This window comes from Eulemur rufifrons, chromosome 8 (genome assembly GCF_041146395.1).
Source record: "Eulemur rufifrons isolate Redbay chromosome 8, OSU_ERuf_1, whole genome shotgun sequence".
NCBI lineage: Eukaryota > Metazoa > Chordata > Mammalia > Primates > Lemuridae > Eulemur > Eulemur rufifrons.
Window position 1 is genome coordinate 115,598,661 of NC_090990.1, and position 22,397 is coordinate 115,621,057.

Sequence of the window (22,397 nt, forward strand, 5' to 3'; positions counted from 1 at the left end):
GGGTTGCGGAGGCAACTACGAGGGTGGAGTCAAGGCTATCTGGGCCCGTGCCCAAGTGCTCAGCTTGTGCTACACAAGGCTTGCATCAGCCCCATCCCACTGCTTCAGGGAGGGAAGGAGTCTGGTTTTCAATTCACTACAGAGCAAGACAAGCTACACCTTTCCCAACAGACTGAATTCTTTTAACAGCAAGGACTGTGTCCCGTTCTTTCTGTAAGCCCTCCTCCTAATGGTGCCTGGCACAGGGTAAGCACTCAGTAAATGACTGTGTGTGCACCCTCCTGCTGATGTGTTCTTGTGCAAGACCTGCGGGGAGGGACCTCAGCCACAGTCATCCTTGCCTTCACTATCATTGACTCATTTTCTCTCCTCTGGCTTCAGGAAGCAGGGAGTATACTTTCTGCTAACAGACCACTAGTCCACAGAGCAGCTATCTTCCTAGCCTGCTATGGGGCCAGTTCACACACTGAGCCTGCCACAGGGCAGGTAGGGGAAGGCTGGCATGGGGAAGGGCTTGGCACAAAACAGCAGAGGGTCGGGGCTCCAGAGGCAGCCAGCTCCAGAATACCAGTGGAGAAAGAAGGTGAAGTCAGCTGGTGTGAGGAAACCAAGAGCAGGGCTGTGTGCCCAGGGCTCAGAGCCCCAGCTTCTGCCCTCCCACAGCATCCAGGGCCATGGAGAAATGCAGAGCCTCCTGCTGGTAGGAAGGTCGTAGGCACCAAGAGGATAGGAGTGGGACCCAGAGGAGGCAGTTGTAGGAACCTCTAAGGCTAGAGCTAAGACAAAGATGGTGGTGTTTTTTGAGACAGGGTCTTGCTCTGTCACCTCACTGCAGCCTCCAACTCCCAGGCTCAAGCCATCCTCCAGCTCAGCCTCCCAAGTAGCTGGGACTACAGGCGTGCACCACCACACTCACCTAATTTTCTAAAAATTTTTTTGTAGAGATGAGGTCTTGCTATATTGTCCAGGCTGGTCTTGAACTCCTGGGCTCAACTGGCCCTCTTGCCTTGGTCTCCCAAAGTGCTGAGATTACAGGCACGAGCCACCATGCCTGGCCACCATCTGAAAGTTTCTGATGGGCTTCTGGAACAGGGGTGGGGGGAGGGGCAAAAATAATCTTCTGCTTACTGTGTAAGCTGCCTTTCTTCAAACCAAAGTTGAGGCTACAGGAATGTGAATTTCTGGTCCTTCTGAATTACAAATGTGAGCAGCTTGCTCTTTTGTCCTCTCACCCTGATTTTGTTATCTCAAAGCTGAGGGTAATAGGCTGCTTGAGCCTATCTGTGGGACCCCAGCTGGCCTAGCCAGGCAAGGCAAGAGAGCCACTGTGGTCACCCTTTCAGGAGCCCCCGTTTTGACAGGGTTTCCGGAAGCCCCCAGTGAAAAACTGAGCACATGGCCTCTTTCCTTGGTGCCAAGCTCCGGCAGGCCCAGGGAGTCACTGCTTAGGGACTCAGGAAGATGAGGTGAGATAAAGGCTCCCAGTGACAGACCAATTCAGATTCCAACTCTCAACCTCCCGAAGAAACACAACAAACATAAAGCATTGCTGAGGAGGCAGGACTCCCAACCTTTACCTGGCCCTGTTGTCTCACCTCCCTTACCCACCTGTACCTCTGTCTTCCATAGGATGGAATGGGTATAATCATGTCCCCACCCTACCTTCTGGGACTGTCACAAAGATAAAAGAGATCCTCCATTTTAACCTCCTAGGAGAGAAGCACTAAACTAACACAAGGTGTTATTAAAGTAAAGGGTTTGTAGATTGCAGATGAAAGGCAGCATGTAAATAAAGAGCCTAAATATCACCCTCCCCAGAGAAAGGGAGAACTGGCTATTAGGGCAACAGTGGGAGCTCCAGAGAAAGGATTAAAACATCCTTCCCCTCCCTGTGCCAAGCTGGCTGTCTCAAGCCTTTGGAGTTGCAGCAACAAGCTGCTATGCAGCGGGTCTCCCCATCTGGGGTTGCTGTAAAGAGAGAAGCCACTGTTAATGAGACCCTGACCCACGCTCTTGAATCCAGGGGCTCTTCTCAATTAAATACAGCTTCTCTCCCTTTCCACGGAGCCCTTCCTAGGGAAAAGAAGTGCCTAAGAGGCTTTTACATCAACTCTGCTCTCTACACTAGTCAATTACCTCAATGCTTTTAAGCAGAAGCAAAATTATAAAGGAGGGTCCTGGCCCTTGCCCTGCAAGCTTGTGTGTCTAAGACTCCAGGTTTTCGCTTTCCCCTGAAGCCTTTACAGAATCTACCCGTGCCTTCGCCTACTTGCCCAAAGGCTGGCTGACTTGCCAACAGAGGGAGCAGCCTTATTTGGAGTGAGTAGGGTCTCAGGAAGAACTGTCAGAGACAGGGCTCAGGCCCTGGGAAGAAGACTGAGGAAGAGTCCTAGGCCCTCCCCAGAGATGCTTTATTACATGGTTTCATCAGTCATCGGTGATTAGCTCCTATGCCCATGAGAAGAGACAGGAACATGTGTGCTGTACATGGCAGACTGTTGCCCTTCTAGCCATGCAGTCAGACGGGAGCAGGGCGATGAGTGGGTGCTTGGCTTCCCTGCTCCTGGGCAGGCTCTGAGATCCCAGCAGACAGAAGGGGAAGCCTGGCAAACTGGGAGGCAGGAATGTTCAGGCATCAGTGACCTCCATATTCTGCAGCCGGTTTTCCAGGGTGACATCTCTTGCTGCTACTTTCTTTTTGCTGCCCTCGTGTTGCTTCTTCTGCTTCTTTGATGGCTCCTGGTCAATGGGTGCAGGCTTCACAAAGGGGATCAGTTCTTGGAGTCCTGGGAGGGAAGAGCCAACCAAATGACCCATTGTTTCTCAGAAAGCGGGACAATGATCTCTTTGAACAAAGGGGTCCGCTTAATAGGCACTGGTTTCATTTATACTTTTCTTCCCTAGTATGAACTTAAGCAGCATTTAAATACCATACCTGCACAGGCTACCTCCTCAGCCAGACCCCCGCATTGCCCAGCATTAGAGGGTAGACAGAGTTTCAAGGGACTGTTGTCTTTTTTTTTTTTTTTTTTGAGACAGAGTCTCACTCTGTTGCCCTGGCTAGAGTGCCGTGGCATCAGCCTAGCACACAGCAACCTCAAACTCCTGGGCTCAAGCAATCCTACTGGCTTAGCCTTTCGAGTAGCTGGGACTATAGGCATGTGCCACCATGCCCGGCTAATTTTTTTATATATATATTTTAGTTGTCCAGCTAATTTCTTTCTATTTTTTTAGTAGAGATGGGGTCTCGCTCTTGCTCAGGCTGGTCTCGAACTCCTGACCTCTAGCGATCCTCCCACCTCGGCCTCCCAGAGTGCTAGGATTACAGCCATGAGCCACCACACCTGGCCCGGGACTGTCTTAACAAGAAAACTTGGTACATCCTGAAGAGGGCCTGCGAATCAGAAGAGTGTGAAGACAGAAAAGAAGAGGGGGAAATGGGCTGAGCTGGGAGTTTTACCTGGTGGCATGAACTCCTTCAATTTCTCAGGCACCATGATGCCCTTCTCTGTCTGGTAGTTCTCCAGGATGGCGCAGATGGTACGAGTAGTGGCGCACATTGTAGCGTTCAGCATGTGGACAAACTCCACCTGGGAAGAGAGTGTCCCACAGGGAAAGTTAAACTCAACTCTCGGCTGGTCTCACTGATGACCAGAAACCATCCACTCAACCAGAACTCCCCCAACTCCAACTAAACAAATCAAAATGATGGGTTCTACCCATTATCAACTTTTTTCTCATCTTGAATCTGTTTGGTATTTATTGCTTAGTAGACAACTCCAGATGGATTCCTCATGCTTCCCTGAATGACAAGGGGAAGGTCCCAGTATTCTGAGGAGTTGGGCCCTTTGAAGGAAGGAAGAAACTACTACTGTGGCCTCTCCTTTTAACCCCTTCTGAGCCCCTGACTTGGAAAAGATTAGGGCCTGAAGATTGGGTTTGAAGAGATAAGCTTACAACCCAGACCTTCTTGGGTGAGAAGAGGGAAGACATTGCCTTCAACTTGTTCTGTGTAGATAAATGGAGATTATTCTTTTTCTGGAGTTAAGAAAAACAAAGCCAAAAAGAGAAAAGGTAGAATTACCTTGCAGAATAGAGCTAGATTTAGGTTTCTATTTAGAAGAATTCAGTCCTGACTCAGCAGAGGTCATTTTTAGGTTCCCTTTTTGGTGCAGATTGAGAAGCTCAGATTTTCCCATGATGCTGGGAACTCATGTTCCCCCACGGCTGAGAAATAGGGCGGATGTGTTCTGTGCTGAAGCCCTGCTTCCCACCTCCCTGGGGGCTGTCTACCTTGTCCATCATCTTCTTGGTCTGCCCGTATCGGATGCGGAGCCGGCGAGCCTGGTAATCCGTGCAATTAGAACAGGAGACTAACTCACGGAAGGCTCCCGAGCCCGGAAACCAGGCCTCCAGGTCGAGCTTCTTACTGGCAGCATGATTCAAAGAACCTGTAAGGAAAAACCCCTAGAATTCATGGAGGGATGGTATTTCAGAAGGCTAACCTTTAGTGAGCCTGAAGAATTCTTTAATTCATGTCCTATCCCCAGAAATGAAACTGCACCCAGAGACTCTTATCACCAAACACTTCCAAGTGAGGAGAGTGTGATATTTTAATTATTATGGGTAAGGAGCTGCATTGTGAGCTATCTCTTAGTGTGGCAGCTCAGCTGGTGAGGGTGGTGTCTGTGGGACGCAGGAGAGGGAAGCTGAGAAGATGACGGGTCCCATACCTGAGACAATATTCACAATGTGGTAAGGGATCCCCAAAGACTGGTAGAACTCCTCTGCGGTGGTGATCATCTCTTCAAACATCTCCCACGACTTGTTGTCATGGGGCGATGCGTACACAAACTGTTCAATCTGCAGAGGGCGACCCAAGGAGATGGTGACAATGGTATAGGGTGAATAAAGGACTGAAGTGGGAGACGTCTTTGCAATGAAGACCGATTCCTACACCATAGAGAGGCAGCAAAGCTGGGCCTCCAGCAACAGGGACTAGACTGCAACAAGAACAGACGCTTACACAGACAGCTCGCCATATACGCATGCCAGCCACTGCTCTGGGTGCTCTGCACGTGGTAACTGGGATAATCCTCACAGTAGGCCTGGTGAGGTAGGTACTATTATTATTGTCCTCCTTTTTCAGAGGCAGAAACTGAGCACAAAGAGGTTACACAGCTTGTCCAGTGTCATACAGCTGGTAAGGGTGCAGTAGGCATTTGTTTTCAGGCTGTCTAGGTCCACAGTCCGTACTCCATGCTCCGCCACGTGCTTCCCAGGCTCTTCCCCAGAAACACAGAAGGAGCAATGAGAGGAAAAGTGGGGGCCAGGATGCGCCCAAGCAACATAGATCCTGTCTCTCCTCTGACCACCCTGGACAGACAGAAGGTTCCTCTCCTTACCCTGACCTGCTACTCACCTTCTCAAACTGATGGACTCGAAAGATGCCACGGGTGTCACGGCCATGCGAGCCCACCTCCTGGCGGAAGCAGGTGGACAGGCCAGCATATTTGATGGGCAGGTCCTCTGGCCGGAGCCACTCGTCCCGGTGTAGGGCAGCAATGGGCTGCTCTGAGGTGGCAATCAGGTATTTCTCGTCGTAGGAGTTGTCATCCGACTTTTCACTGCCTTTGCCAATCACCTGTGGGAAGAGGGACCTGTGCCAGTTAAGAGGGAGGGAGGACCTTGGCTAGAACAAGAAACCACAGGAAAGATACGAGGGACAGGGCAGGAAGAATATTCTTAAATCCCCGCCTGGGAGTGGGGAGGGAATGCTAAAAAGACAAAGAGGTAATGGGTCAGTCCAAAATGGGTCCCTGATAGAGATCAAGGGAATGCAAATTAAGGGGAGTATTTTTCACTTATCTAATAAGGAAAACACTTACAAGGTTTATTGTCTGTTTAGTGTCAAAGTTATTTATTTATTGACAGCAAGAAAGGAAGCCCCCTAAATACTCAACAGTGGAAGAGCTGACTGTCCTATGTCCAGTCCATGTGATATTATGCAACCATTAAAAGTGACTATGAAAACCATGTGATAATACAGAAAAATGCTTTTGACATAATGTTAAGTCAAAAGGCGATCTATGTACATTGTGATTATAATTATGTGAAAATGACATAGGTAAGAAAAAAGTCTCAAAGAGATTATTTAAAAATGACAATTGTTTTAGGGCAATGGGAAAGTAGATAATATCCCCTTGTCATTTCTAAATTCTCTATGATGTGGCATTATTTTAACAAACAAACAAACAAACAAAAGATGTAGAGGAGAAAACTTTCTCTAGGCCCGTGTTTGGAGGCCTGGAAGGCTACCCTGCTGCCTGACAGCAAGACATTTCCCCTGTGGGGCCATTCACATACAACACAGAAAATCTCCACAGCTGTGCAGCCTGATAGGCACTGGTGCTGGCCACAGATGGCTATTAAATTAAATTAAAATTTAGTGCCTCAGTTGCACTAGCCATATTTTGAATGCTCAACAGTCCCATGTAGCCAGTGACTGCCATCCTGGATCATGCAGATATAGAACGTTTCCATCACTGCAGAAAGTTCTATTGGACAGTACTGCTCTAGAGAATGAATAAACTGAGGTTTAGATCAGGGAAGAAGTACCAGCCAAAATTCCGCACTATGGAAACCTGGGATTCTTCCTACTTGTAGATCCAAAAAGCATCTGGATAAGAGATGGAGCAGGGAACACTGGCTGCTAATATTTCTTGTAATATTCCACATCAGTTTCTCCCTAGCATTACCTGCAGTGGATATTTCTAAAGTTCTGTTGGTGATTATCCAACTTCGGGGGTTGAAATTGGAAAAAAAGAGAAAAGGTAAAACAGGTTTTAGCTGATACATGAACACACTCCTCCCCTCATTAAAAGAAAGGAAAGAAAGAAGGAGGATGCCGAGGCTACACTAATGCTCAGGGTTTAGAGAGAGCATTTTGTTTCCCAGTGCATCTTGAATGAAAACGTAACTTCAACCTCATCAAAAGGACCAGCGGAAAGACATTTCTAAATATTAAACTTATCTCCCTGCATAAATCAATCAGATGAGCCCAACAGCAGCTGTCTAACTCTTCCTCCACATAGGTCTGGAGAGGAAGTAAGCCAGTAAGAACAAAGCCCCCACTTCTGACAGAGGAGTCTTGAAGGAGAGGGACAAGTGAGAAGCAGACTCTGCTGCGATGGACAGCTGCTAGCAGAGACACTCTAGAAATTCTGAGTGCTGGACACAGACTGGGGTGCTACCACTGGTGTTAGAGCCAGTTGATCAGAATGACATTCTGAACCTTGACTTGAATCCTCTGGCTCTCCTTGAAATGGTCCATGGTTGAGACGAAGTCACAAACTGGAAGCCACATCCATCCCAAGGCAAGATGCCTCGATCTGCAGAAACTTCCAGTCTGGGGTCAGGAGTGGGAGGACGTGGGAAGGGCACTGAGAGATCAGTGCCACTTCTATACTTTCCTTTTGTCCAAGGACCCAATAAATGGGCTTCTTTTCTAAGCTCATGGTGTTAAAGTATGCTTCATTTAGATGTATCATAAAGATCACCTAGGCAATGATAAAAGAGGCTCTGTATCTGCACTGTCCAATATGGTAGCCACTAGCCACATGTGGCTGTTACTTTAATTAAAATTAAAAATTTGCTTCCTCATTTACATTAGCCACATTTAAGTGCTCAGGAGTCACAATTTAGAACATTTCCATCATTGCAGAAAGTTGGAAAGTGCTGCTCTGTATCATTGAAGTTTAGGCTACATAACTCGAGAAGTCATTCTGCCACGTGCCCTGGCTACTCACCTTATAAAGTTCTTCATCAAACTGGCTGAGCTGTGCCACCTCCTGCATGACCTCCTTCCTCATGAAAAAGGGAGTATAAATGGGAGTGTAGCCCCGACTTCCCAAGGTGCGAAGGGCATACTGGATGAGTGCCTGTTCCAGGAATACCAGGACGCCCTAAAGGAGCAGAGACACAGTACTGTGTGATTGGCCCTGTCACCATCATGTTCACCTGCTAGAACTGACACTCAGAGGCAACTGGGGCAAGAGAACAGAATTACCCAGGGGCACACAGGAGGCCAACAAAACCATGGACTGCAGCAACTGACTCGAGATTCACACCAAAGCCCAGCTTGTCATACAGGCACACTGTTAAGAGACTTCTCATTAAGATACCGAAGCAAGGGAAAAGGATTATTTACCCAGAGTACGTGGGAGAGTTTTCTTGTGCTAGTTCTTTAGTTCTTTTTTTTTTTTTAAGAGACAGGGTCTTACTCTGTCCCCCATGCTGGAGAGCAGTGGCATGATTATAGCTCACTGCAGTCTCCAACTCCCGGCCTCAAGTGATCCTCCTGCATCAGCCTCCCAAGTACCTATGACTACAGGCACACTCAACCATGCCTGGCTAATTTTTTATTTTATTTTTTACAGAGAAGGGGGCTTGCTATGTTGCCTAGGTTGGTCTTGAACTCTTGGCCTCAAGTGATCCTCCTACCTCAACCTCCTAAAGTGCTGGGATTACAGGCATGAGCCACCACACCTGGCCTTCTTGTGCTAATTCTTAAAACACTGGACTCATTTGTATATGTAGAATATACTTACATATATGTATTCATGTGCAGTATTTCCAAAATGATTTTACCATATTCTCTGGATGGCTTCCGTGAATTCATCTGCCCTCTGCCCCAGCTAATCTGGGTTTACTGCCTCCACCTACCTGTTTTCAAACCCCTCTGGGCCTACTCATACCACAGCACTTATCACAGCGGGTTTTGATTCTTTGTTACTTGTCTGACTGTCCAATTATACTGAGCTCCTTAGAGGCAGAGACTGTTCTGATTCAGTCAGCAAAACATATCTTCATTATGGAGGATCATTTAGTGGCTTTTGTTCTATGGAATCCTGATAAGCCCTCTCTGGCTTTGGAAAGAGAATTGCATCTAATTGCCAGTACATTTGCAGAAAGGCGAGTACAAATGGTGGAGCTATAGGCCTCTTTAAGTAGATTATGTTTTTCTACAAAAAAAAAAGTTTTAGTTCCTTCTTGATAATCCCATCCCCACTGGTTTCCAACTCTTACCTTCAGGAAGTACCCTCGACTCCCAGCCACCACGGCTCCCTTTTCGCCTTCAAAGCCATCTACCATGACCACCAGGTCCACGTGAGAGTACTTCTTCCTGACCGTACAGTCGCCCCAAATTCTCTCCACTTTGTTGTCTGCATCCTAAGGAAACAAGACCCAGAAAGATACATGATTCTATAATCTCCATCTTTCCAAACCCCATTCCAAGAACAACCTAGCTTTGTGACACCATCGCTTAACTCATTCTCTAGGTTTTGGTCATTGTGTACAGTGACTAGAGAAGAGAATTTGCTACTCAACAGAGAAATAATAATTTACAAAGTCCTAGAAACAACTCTAGCAATGAAACTGGGAAATCAAGATTTTCCAAGTGATCTATAGTATTCTCTCAGGGTTTTTTTGGTTTTTTTGTTTTTACCCTTTTAAATGTCTCCTCAAATCCTGCACAAGGACAACCCCCCCACCCCCCCCAGACAACCAGCATCGCCTGGGGTGCAGAGGAGAATGTAGATTTTTTTTTTTTCCAGGCTCCTATTGGTCCCAGGGCCACACGAGGGCGGGCTCAGGGCCCTGACCTCCCAAGTCTGCTCACGATCTGTGCTCGGTGGCCTCCTGCACACCCCAGCCGGCAGTGAGTTTAACGTTCACCAGGGAATGAATGAAAGAGGCACAGATGGGCCCTGCCACGGCTGGGGTGTCAGGGAACAAAGGCTGGGCTCAGAGCAGCTTTGTGCTGGGGAAGCTCCAGCTCAGCAGGAAACTTTTGTCATGCAGATTTCCCTTCAACCTGCAGCTTCTCAGCGGGGTGTGGGTGAGGGGGTTAGGTTGATTTAACAGATCCCTCCCACAAGACTGCTGCTACCACGGGCAACACGCAGCGGAGGACAGCAGCTCTATTTAGAAGAGATTTCTGTGCCAGGAGTCTCCTCCTACCTGCTGTCTCTGCTACTTCCCAATCAGGCAAGGATCTGACTCCTGCAATTCTCAATTGGTGGGCAGGGGGAACATACAAAGAGCCTGCTTCTGACACGGAGTGCCAGTGTTCCACAGGTCTCCTCCCACCCCACCCCCACAGGGACAGCCACGACGTCGTAAGGCGGCTTCCTGCCGCGGCTTCCCACCTACCTCATCAGTGCAGCCACCTACCTCATCGTTACTGATGGGCACAGAGGGGTGCAGAAGGTTGCCGATCTCTCGGAGGTTCTCAAATCGCTCTGCTTCCAGCTTTATCCGCTCAGCATCACACTTCAGAATGGCTTCATCAATGAGGAGTCGGACTTTTTTGATTTGTGAGACGCTCAGTTTCTGTAGATAAACAGGCCAGGCCCACAAGCAGGACACGGTGAATCAAGGACAGCGTAGGAGTAAGATTCTGTTGCCCTAACCCCGTTGTGCTATGATGACAACCCTTGTGGCAGCATTTTAAAAACTGAGATTTATTTCACACCGGGAGATACAGAGTCTTTCTCTACAAATCCATTGGCATTTTTCTCTGGGGTTGCCTAAGGCAGAGGTGGATAAATTCTTGCCACTCCTATTGTTCCCAAACATCTCAGGAGTTTTAATACTGTGGCTCTCTTAAGAGAACTTTCCCTTTTATTTGCACTTTCTGATTTTCCTGATTGAACCAATTTTGCATTCTATCATGCACTACAGTTAATGGTTCTCAAGGAAGATTATAAGTTTCTCAGGAGTAAGAGACCTTGTCTTAAGCTTATTTTGTATTCCTTATTGCAGAAGTTTCAAACTGTGCTCTGATTGCCTTTGGGGGAACGCTTAGTAGGTAGGGTTAGGCAGAATAGTCTGCCAACCTAGCCCTTCAGGCACAGCAACTTTGTTTCTTTGGTTTATACTCTTGCTATGTGTTAAGGGTTTCAAATAGAGCTCAGTGACTAAAACACTCAAAAATTACTACTTTAAGCCCAGTGTAGTGAATTTTTACTGTATTACAGTAAGTTGAAAAGTACTTTGACTTTGTGAAATAAAGTGTAGAAAATGGAGTTATATAAACCAAACACAGTTCCATTCTTTTTTCTATTCTTCCTGCCCTTGATTTTCCTACTCCATCTGTCTCCATCTCTGCTGTGTGATAAATGCTCAAGTATAGAACACAACAAGAGTAGGTGGGGACATTTCCCAGTGGCAAAAATTCAAGGATGCCACCATGCAGCATGGAGCAGAGCGTCCGCACTCGCTGTCTAGGAACAAAGCTAAGACAAAAGAACAGAGGTGCCGACTTAGAAAGAAAAGGATGATAACTTACAGCTAAAGTGTCTGCAGTGAGGTCATCAAAATTTAACACATTCTCTGGAATGGATTCATCATCTCCCACTGGCTCTTTTTTCTGCAGGAAGAAAAAAACCCCAACATGATTAAATAAAAGAAAATCTCTGGCGCTGGTTAATGAATTACACACCAAATTAATATATCATATAAACTACTCACAGGGCTTTCCACATAACTTTCTGTAAAAGATGCAACAGGTAGGAGAAAAACTAGTAAATTCGAAGCCTGAAGTCAAAGTTTCAAGCTTTTTGCTCCTGGAAAAATCAATTAACCTGTCGAGGTCAGAGTTAACATCATCAAGAACACAAGAAGACTGTCTTTCCCTGGACACGGAACATCATAAGAATCAAAAGAGAATGTATTTGAAATGTTCATGAATCATAAACCGCAGGAGAGGCAGTGAGTGTGGTGCTCAGGAGCAAGCGTGGAGGCTCACGCCTGGGTGTGAATCCTTTCTGCCTGCTAAGAACAATCCCAGCACTAAGACTAAGGGGGGGAAATGGATGGAATGATGGAATATCGGACAGTCAAGGAAAACAAAACAAAAAGTCAGAATCTAGAACTAAGTTTAGAACAATCAATGCAATTTGACAAAATGGCCGGGGTGGAACCAGGACTAGGTTTCTTTCTCTCTGGTTTCTCTTCTCACCCCCCTTCATGATATTCTGCCAAATCATCATTTCTTGTTCTTGCACAGAACCAGGCAATTTTGAGACCAATTTTAAATGTCAAATTCTCTCAAAGTATGTTTCCAAAAAAAAGTCAAATTATTTTTAAATTAAAAAAACGAAAAGAAAATGAGTCAAAGGCCATTTTAACAAGATACTTAAGACCTTAGCAAAACCTGTATAAAAATAATTTGAGAAAATTAAGCACCTGCTTTGCAAGTATAACAAAATGAAGTGTAGAAATCGTGTCCAATGCCCTGAAGATTTTTTTATGCTCATACAACAGTAGGCAACGATGTTTATGCAACCTCATATCCTACTGCACAAAGCTGAGTTGCAAGAAGGGACTAAATTCTAAAGGTAAAGTGTGGAAATCCTTTAGGTTAATTACACTTTCTCATACACCAAAGAGGATTCTAACCCATAACCCCACTCACACACTTCAGTGACTCAGAGCAAAATCATCTTAAAAAGCAGGAAAAATCTGAAAATATCAGAATGAGTCTTGATAGAATAAGCAGAGACTACTGAGCTAGGAAAAAAATGGCCTAAACCTCAAGATTTTTGCAATGGCAGTATAGGCAGGGTGAACAAGTGCTAGCAAAATAGCCATGAGGCTCCCTTGCTATTGACAGTCCATTAGGCAGCAAATTCAAGTTCTGAGTTCAAAGTCTGCCTCTGCAACTAACTTAGGGTGTGATTTTAAGCAAGCTCCTTAATTTCCTAAGCCTATTCCCTTGCCCTTTAAATAGGGCTGACAAATATTCTATCTACAATCCAGGTTTGCAATGAGGATCAAAACCAAAATGAGATGTCTATGAAAGTACTGGAACACAAACTAAAGCACTATTCCTACCACTCCAACGGACAGGATGCACGAACATTCCCTGCATGGCTAGCAGCAAAGTCAGATCTAAGAATGCTATTGTAAATGAAAACACTCACTCCCACCTTCTTGTCACAAAAAGTACCTGGCTGGCATTATCAGTATATATGCCCCCAAAGAATACCCAGGCAGGCATTTACATAGAAATTAACACAATTATGGGGCCCCTGACATGCAATTGATTAGGAAGAAACTATGAGTCCCACAGGAAGAAACTATGATTGTATCAGTTTCCACAGCTGAAAGGGTTACATATCAAATATTGTCAAAGAGAAGGATGCAGACCATAGTGAGGTTAAGTGTAAGGTGCTCGAATCCCAAGGTAATCTTTTTCTTATGCTCTTTATTGGTTCAGGTTCCAAAGTGTTGTGATTTTTTTGATTTAGTTTTGAGGTTTACAACTTAAAAATAATCTAGATTGTAAAGTGCATTTAATATGCTTTTTTAAAATGTGATTAAGGGGCTAAATGGGTATTTTTGAAGAAAGGTTAAAAACATGAACCATATTGGATACCAAAGCAAAAGCTGAAATTTAGTATTTTTTTCAGGCATAGGAAGGAGTTTTTGGATGAAGGCCAGTAACTACTTGCCATCCACTGTAACTCACAAGCGTTGAACAATACGTGTTCTAGACACTGTGCCAAGTTTTCTACATTTAAAAACAATTTCGTTCTAACAATTCCATTCTATGGGTGAGTGTTAGCATTGCCATTTTACAGATGAGAAAACTGAAGCTCAGAAGTTAACTTGTCTAAAAGTCACATAACTAATAGGACAAGGCAAGATTTGGACTCCATATCTATGGTCTTTTCATTACGAAGCACGACTATCTCGGGAAGAAAAATCTGAAGTCCGCCACAAGAAAACCTTTCTGGTAGCACAGGTTGAGCCTGGAAAGTATAACTGGTGGCATTTCTATTCCTAGTATAAGAACAGAATAGACAACAAATGACTTGTGTGGCAAGAATCTCATCTGAGCACAGAAGACAGACTCACCCTGAAGTCAATGAAAGTGCCTCTTAGTTCCCTCCCTCCTTTTCTTTTTAATATAATGTTTCCCCCTTTCGTAAGAAACTCAACATCTCATAGAATTAGACATTGAGTTATAACTTCTGTGACTATTAACTAAGAACACGATCAAATACCTTTGCTCAAGCCCTCAAGGCTGTTTGTTACTGAGTTTTCTTACCTTCATTTTCTCTCCGATTGTCTTGCTGCATAGGTTCTTCAGCTTGTTCAAGTTGTCTGCCCGAAATCTGCCTAAGAAAAAAAAAAAACCCAAGAATATACCAAAGAAATACGCATGGAAGATACTCCCTTCTCCTGATCATGGTTCCTTAGTACTGATCTCAGCTGAAGGACAAAATGCAGACAGGACTGAAGGATCTGCCTCATAAAATGGTGAAGTCTTAGAGCTTTACAGCCCCAAATTTGGTTGGCATATATTGGTGACTACAGTAGTGTATCCCCAGCATTTGGTGACAAGGAAAAGGCCATTCTGAGATTGAAATTTAAAAGTATCATAGCCTGTATGACTCTACTGTACGACACTACTGTACAGTAACACATCTGAGAAACTTGGAAGATACTCAAGTAACTGAAACCTGCCCAATTATCTTAAAACTCATTTAAGGAAACTACATGCTGTTGCACATGAATCTGGAAAGAGGCAATCATGTTTCTATTCCCATGAACTTGGTTGCTACATCTCTATGCTAGAAATGGTTAATGTTATCCCTTTGCTCTCATAGAATGCTCATCTGGCAGCCTTGAGAATAATTTAGTTTAGGGGCAATATGGTAAAAATCAAGCTTTTGAGAGGTAAAATTGATGACTAGAAATGAGATAGCACCTAGACATATTAACAGGTACCCTCAGGCTTTGCCAATAAGCTTCCCCCTTTGATATCTCTTTAACTAAACTTTAGTACAAAATGATATGACTATCTTCTCGTTCACTTATTCACATTGACAAAACTATAGAGATAGAGATGGAGAACAGATTAGTGGTTGCCAGGGGTTAGACGGAAGACAACGGGAAGGGACTACAAGGGACAGATAGCAAGAAGGACCTTTGTGGTGATGAAACAGTTCTGTACGTTAAGTGTGGTGGTGGTTACACAAATCTACACACATGATAAGATTACACAGAAATACACACGCACACACAAGTGTATGTAAAGCTGGTGATATCTGAGTAAGGTTTGTGGATTGTAGCAATGTCACTTGCTTGGTTTTAATGTTGTACTATAATTATGTCAGCTGTTACCATTGGGGTAAACTGGGTGAAGTGTACACAGGACCTCTCTACTATTTTTGCAACTTCCTGTGAATCTGTAACTATTTTGAAATAAAGTTTTAAAAAACTGTATTTTATTTAGTCCTTCCTATTTGCAAGGCACCATGCTAGGGTTTGGGAATATAAAAGAAAATAACACAAAACCCAACATTATAACAATGCTGAAAGTTTCAGTCAATGAATATAGCATATCCATCCCTTCATTATCTTTCATTTCTCTCAGCAACGGTGTTTTGTAGTTTTCAGTGTAGAAGTCCTTTTTAAAAAAAATATCTTTGCTGTCTTCAAAACAGTGTTGCCAAAAAATAAAAACAAAAAAACTCTTTATCATTTTTTATTTTATTTTATTTCTTTAGAAACAGGGTCTCACTACATTACCCCGGCTGGCCTCAAACTTCCTAGGCTCAAGCAATCCTCCCACCTCAGTCTCCCAAGTAGCTGGGATTACAGGTGCCATGCCACCACGCTCAGCAGTGTAAGAGTCTTGAATGTTATTTATTAGATAGACTTCTAGGTATATGAGGCTTTTTCATTGTTATTTGTATAGAGAAATACTTTTTTTTTTTTTTTTTTTTTTTTTTTTGAGACAGAGTCTCACTTTGTTGCCCGGGCTAGAGTGAGTGCCATGGCGTCAGCCTAGCTCACAGCAACCTCAAACTCCTGGGCTCAAGCGATCCTACTGCCTCAGCCTCCCGAGTAGCTAGGACTACAGGCATGCGCCACCATGCCCAGCTAATTTTTTCTATATATATTTTAGTTGGCCAGATAATTTCTTTCTATTTTTAGTAGAGACGGGGTCTGGCTCTTGCTCAGGCTGGTCTCGAACTCCTGACCTTGAGCGATCCACCCGCCTCGGCCTCCCAGAGTGCTAGGATTACAGGCGTGAGCCACCACGCCCGGCCGAGAAATACTTTTGATTCTGTATATTGTATCCAGTGATCTTGCTAAAGTTACAGGGTGTCCCAAAAGTCACCATACATAAAGAAAATAGGAAATTTAGCTAAATATACCTTTATTTACAAAATATTCATTACAAAATTTTTCCTTTGTATAGACACTTTTGGGACACCCTGTATTTAATTTTAATAGTTCAGATACTACACACACTATGAAGTGATCTGTAAATAATGACAGTTTTATTTCTTCCATTCCAATCTTTTATTTCTGTTTCTTGCCTTATATCATACAGTCTGGAACCTCCAGCATGATGTTGATTAGAAGTGGTGATAATGGACATCCTTGTCTTGTTCCTAACCTCAGGGGGAAAGCATTCAATATTTCATCATTAAGAAAAATGTTAGCTATGGGGATTTTTGGTAAATGCCTACTATCAGATTAAGGGAGTTCCCTTCTATTCTCAGTTTGCTGTTCTTATTATGAGAAATTGACTCTCCACATGAAAATAAAACCTTTGATCCCTATCTCACACAATACACCAAGATTAATGTGAGATATATCATGTATTTAAATGTGAAAGGTAAGGCGGGCGCGGTGGCTCACGCCTGTAATCCTAGCACTCTGGGAGGCCCAGGCGGGTGGATCGCTCAAGGTCAGGAGTTTGAGACCAGCCTGAGCAAGAGCGAGACCCCGTCTCTACTAAAAATAGAAAGAAATTATCTGGCCAACTAAAATATATATAGAAAAAAAAAACTAGCCGGGCATGGTGGCACATGCCTGTAGTCCCAGCTACTTGGGAGGCTGAGGCAGTAGGATTGCTTGAGCCCAGGAGTTTGAGGTCGCTGTAGCTAGGCTGATGCCACAGCACTCACTCTAGCCCAGGCAACAAAGCAAGACTCTGTCTCAAAATAAATAAATAAATAAAATAAAAAGAAATAAATAAATGTGAAAGGTAAAGCAATAAAACTTCTAGGGAAAAAACTGGAAAATCTCTTCTGAAACTTAGGATATACAAATCTAATCATTTCACTTGCAGGTTTAAATTCTGTATTTCCTAAACAGAACACTAGAAGCACAAATCACAAAACTCAATAAATCAGACTTCATTAAAATTAGGAAATTATATTCATTAAAAGACTGAAAGAGTGAAAAGGCAAGTCACAGACTGGGAGAAGAGATCCGTAGTATGCGTTATTAATTGGTATGCTTCTTTCCAAAATATATAAAGAATTCCTGGCCGGGCGCGGTGGCTCACGCCTGTAATCCTAGCACTCTGGGAGGCCGAGGCGGGTGGATCGCTCAAGGTCAGGAGTTCGAGACCAGCCTGAGCAAGAGTGAGACCCCCGTCTCTACTAAAAATAGAAAGAAATTATATGGACAACTAAAAATATATATAGAAAAAATTAGCCGGGCATGGTGGCGCATGCCTGTAGTCCCAGCTACTCGGGAGGCTGAGGTGGTAGGATCGCTTAAGCCCAGGAGTTTGAGGTTGCTGTGAGCTAGGCTGACGCCACGGCACTCACTCTAGCCCGGGCAACAGAGTGAGACTCTGTCTCAAAAAAAAAAAAAAAAAAAAAAAAATTCCTACACATCACTAAAAAAAGATAATCAAATAAATTTGGTCAAAAGGCTTAAACAGGTGCTTTTCAAAACAGGCTAGCCACATGTCATCAAACTTATCAAAAGGTGCTCAATATCTTTAGTCATCAGGAAAATGCAAATTAAAACCACAATGAGACACCAATATATATCTACCAGAATGGCTAAAACTAAAAGGGCTGTTAATGACAAGTATTGGCAAGAATCCCAAGCAAGTGGAACTCTTAGATGTTGCTGGTAGGAATACTGATCATGGCAACCACTTTGAAAAGTATTTGGCATTATCTACTAAATCTAAACATGTGCCTACCCTATGGTCCAGCAATTTCACTCCTGGGTACATACCAACAGAAATGAGTTTTTATTTCTACCAAAAGATATGTATAAGAATGCATACATGGGCCAGGCACGGTGGCTTACACCTGTAGTCCCAGCTACTCAGGAGGCTGAGGCGGGAGGATTGCTTGAGTCCAGCAGTTTGAGGTTGCTGTGAGCTAGGCTGATGCCATGGCACTAGCCCAGGCAACAGAGCAAGACTCTGTCTCAAAAAAAAAAAAAAAAAATATGTCTTTTGATGACTTTGGGAACAACTGGGGGAAAAAAAAAAAAAGGCACATATAAGAATATGCCAGCGGCCGGGCGCGGTGGCTCACGCCTGTAATCCTAGCACTCTGGGAGGCCGAGGCAGGTGGATCGTTTGAGCTCCAGAGTTCGAGACCAGCCTGAGCAAGAGCGAGACCCCCGTCTCTACTAAAAATAGAAAGAAATTATCTGGCCAACTAAAATATATATAGAAAAAATTAGCCGGGCATGGTGGCGCATGCCTGTAGTCCCAGCTACTCGGGAGGCTGAGGCAGTAGGATCGCTTAAGCCCAGGTGTTTGAGGTTGCTGTGAGCTAGGGTGATGCCATGGCACTCACTCTAGCCCGGGCAACAAAGCGAGACTTTGTCTCAAAAAAAAAAAAAAAAAAAAAAAAGAGTATGCCAGGAAGAATCAACAGTCATGGAAGTGTGAACGAGTGAGTAGCATGACAAGACTAGAACAAAGAGTGGGAGGCCAGATGTAGCAGTGGTAGAAGATGAGGCTAGGAAGGCATGGAGAAGGGGCTTTCTAAATTGTGTTAAGAAATTTGGATTTTAGGCTGGGCACGGTAGCTCACGCCTGTAATCCTAGCACTCGGGGAAGCTGAGGTGGGAGGATCAACTGAGCTCAGGGGTTGGAGACCAGCTCTGAGCAAGAGTGAGACCCCATCTCTACTGAAAATAGAAAAATTAGCTAGGGGTCGTGGCACATGCCTATAGTCCCACATACTCGGGAGGCTGAGGCAGGAGGATCACTTGAGCTGTGAGTTAGGCTGATGCCACAGCACTCCACTCAGGGCAACAGAGTGAGATTCTGTCTCAAAAAAAAAAAAAAAAAAAAAAGGAAAGAAATTTGGATTTCATAGCTCACTGTAACTGTGAACTCTTGGGTTCAAGCGATCCTCCTGCCTCAGCCTCCTGAGTAGCTGGGATTACCACTGCACACCACCACATCTGGCTAATTTTTTAAGAGACAGGATCTTACTATGGTCACCCAAGCTGGACTCAAATTCCTGGGTGCAAGTGATCCTCCTGCCTCAGTCTCCCAAATCGCTGGGATTACAGGCATGTGCCACCTTGCCTGGCTCTAAATGCATTTTTGACTTAGCTATTTTCAACTTATCATGGGTTTATCAGGATGTAACTCCGTCATAAGTTGAGGAGCATCAGACAGTGGTGCTCTAAGGTATGAGTGCTACTGCAAAACTTAGGCCAGCAAGCGAAATGATGAGATTTGCATTCTAAAAAAATCACATGCCCTGGGTATGGCCTCCCCCTGAGTAAGACTAGAGTGAAACTGAAAACAGTTAGAAAGCTATTCCAATTGCTGGGGCAAACAATGATTAAGAACTTGGCTTGGCCGGGCGTGGTGGCTCACGCCTGTAATCCTAGCACTCTGGGAGGCCAAGGCGGGTGGATCGCTGGAGGTCAGGAGTTCGAGACCAGCCTGAGCAAGAGCGAGACCCCGTCTCTACTAAAAATAGAAAGAAATTATATGGACAACTAAAAATATATATAGAAAAAATGAGCCGGGCATGGTGGCACATGCCTGTAGCCCCAGCTACTTGGGAGGCTGAGGCAGAAGGATTGCTTGAGCCCAGGAGTTTGAGGTTGCTGTGAGCTAGGCTGACGCCATGGCACTCACTCTAGCCCGGGCAACAGAGCAAGACTCTGTCTCAAAAAAAAAAAAAAAAAGAACTTGGCTTAAGGCACCTACAGTAAGTGTTAAGAGAAAATAACTTCAATTGATAGTAAAAATAAATTTCACTCAGGACAGTACTTTTTATGGAGGATAGAATTCCTGTAGTTGGCAGCAGATTTCAAGATACATAGTTGCTTTGGGAGTAGAGCCACAAGGCAAATACGCCCAAGTGTGGCCTCATGAATAAAAAAGAAGAAATCACAGTTCAAATCTCGGGAGTCAGAACAGTTGTGGTAAACTCCAATGTGGTATGATGACTCCAAGTTATATTAGAATCCTGTTTTTTCCATGGAACCTTAGTGGCACCTTGGAAGTCTACAGGAGGACAAATAGGTGTAGTTGTAATGGAGGGCTTGGTGAAGCTTGCTGCGTCCTCAGTCAGGCAGCATGATCTGAGTTCTTAATGTGGCTCTGGTTCCTTGTTGCGGCCAATGATGGAAGAATCCTAACCTCTGATCTGAAGTTCAAGATGCAAAAGAACCTTGATGCAAGATCTGTTCAAGGTCAATTGGGCAGCCAGGGACTAGGGGAAAATCATGAACACCCTTTGGATGCAAAGAGAGTATTAGAAAGGGTTGTCAAGTAGAGAAAAATCAAACTAATACATACATTGAAAATAAACTACATAAACTGCCTTTCATAAAGAGTGTAAAGTGCCCCGAACACAGAAGATATTCATGCAGCCAACAAACCTTTATTAAGCCGTTACTAAGAACCAGGGTGCAGTGTGCTAGGTATCAAGATTGTAAGTACATATGTGTATATGTATATCTCATATACATATATGTATATCCTAGGTGCTGGGATATACAGATAAATAGAAATTCAATCTTTGTCACTGAAGAACTCACCATACATCTACTTGTCACATAAGGACAAAACTTCCCACAGATGTGTACACTATACACAAGAGACTAACTGACACCTTCAAAGTCATTTAGCAGCTGGCCAATGGTTGGACTGACACAAAAACCTGATATTCCTGACTTTAGAGTCAGTATAATCGTGCTCAGTCTAGTTTTATCTTAGACAAAAAATATGGCAAAATTCAATTCCACTGCAACTCAAAACTTCAGATTCAAGTGTAGAATCTCACAATCAAACAAACTATCCCATTAGAGTGCCTCAGGTGTACAGAATCAGCAGACAAATCAAGCTAAACAAATATTCTTTTGGCACCCAAGGCCCTTATAAACGTAGGAAAATCAATTTTCCTGAGAGAAATCCATCACACTCTTGGATAGCGGTTGCCTTTGCAGTATGCTGTCATAAATCTGGCTCTCGGCTGGTTGCAGACCTATTGCATCAGACAAAATGAATCACATGTGCTTGGTAGCATTTGCCCAACCAGTGACCACTCCAGTTAATCTAGGCAGAGATTGACAGGCAGATTGTTCTATGGTTTTATATAGCTTCATGAAAGATGCTCGAAACAGTTCCAGGTTCTAGCCCAACTCTGCCAATGTCGTTTAAGGAAAACTTCCACAAACCAAAATTAAACAGCCTCAATAATTACAAGCTATTTCTTGCCTCACCACACCCCTCTCTCAAGTCCGATCTAGCACGGAAAAGACTTTTCTGATGCTTAAAGGTATGCTCACAGGTCAGGGGGATAGTCTTCCTAAAAGCTCTGGGATCATTGCTTTTAGCCAGGAGTGGCCTCCAACGTCCCCAAATGCTTCCGATAAGGATGGAGTGAACCCATTGTGACTCAGTCTCGGGCAGAAGCCTTTAATCCTCTCAAAACAGAGGGAAACCACCCCGGCCTTGCCGAAGATGAGAAAGACTGGGGGCCACCAAAGGTAAGTGTTAAGGGGCCTCCCAAACCTCCGGCCCCGGCTTTCTCCTGGTTACTCAAGAGGCAGGAAGACTTGACAGCTCTCGATGCGCATGCGCAAATAAGCTGCGCTCCGCACTGAGCACGCGCGTAAGGGACCCTGCGCCGCTGGGGTGGAAGATAAAGTGGGACGATCCCGCTTCCCAGGCTGTGTTTTGGGGGATAGGTAGAGCCTTGGAGCCACTGCACCCTGGGAGGGGGCGTCTGACGAAGGGTGGAATCTGTGGCCTCAGGAGCAGCGACCGGATTCGAGAGATGAAGTTGGTTTAGGATCGGGGGATAACCCGTGCGTCCCGGTACTTACATCGTCGCCACTCGCTGTCTGCCTTCACCAGCTGGTCCACCAGTCCCGGGTCCTTGAAGCGCTTCTCTTGTGCCTCTCGGATGAGAGCTGGGTCCCCTCCTTTATCCACCCTAAACAAATCCAGATCCAGCACCATGTTGTTTTCTGCTGGACTTTTGGCTGGGCCAAACCTCAGGAAAACGAGGACCGAACTGCAACACCCAGCCTGTGACTAACGCACTGCGCCGGCGCGCTGACCTGCCCTCCCT

At 44.7% G+C, this 22,397-nt stretch overlaps 1 protein-coding gene across 2 annotated transcripts; it reads right to left on the bottom strand.

Moving 5' to 3' along the window:
* Positions 1-2,394: 2,394 nt before the first annotated feature.
* Positions 2,395-22,397, bottom strand: SARS1 (seryl-tRNA synthetase 1). Of its 2 annotated transcripts, XM_069479047.1 has the most exons (12): positions 22,150-22,397; positions 14,120-14,190; positions 11,354-11,434; positions 10,237-10,395; positions 9,088-9,231; positions 7,809-7,964; positions 5,423-5,644; positions 4,734-4,863; positions 4,294-4,451; positions 3,967-4,038; positions 3,461-3,590; positions 2,395-2,786 (listed from the first exon to the last, which is right to left on the bottom strand). In XM_069479047.1, the coding sequence occupies exons 1-12, from the start codon at positions 22,283-22,285 to the stop codon at positions 2,629-2,631; spliced, it is 1,617 nt and encodes a 538-aa protein (XP_069335148.1). In that variant the 5' UTR covers positions 22,286-22,397; the 3' UTR covers positions 2,395-2,628. The 2 variants fall into 2 exon arrangements, with proteins under 2 accessions (XP_069335148.1, XP_069335149.1); XM_069479048.1 differs by lacking the exon at positions 3,967-4,038 and having other exon boundaries at positions 22,150-22,372.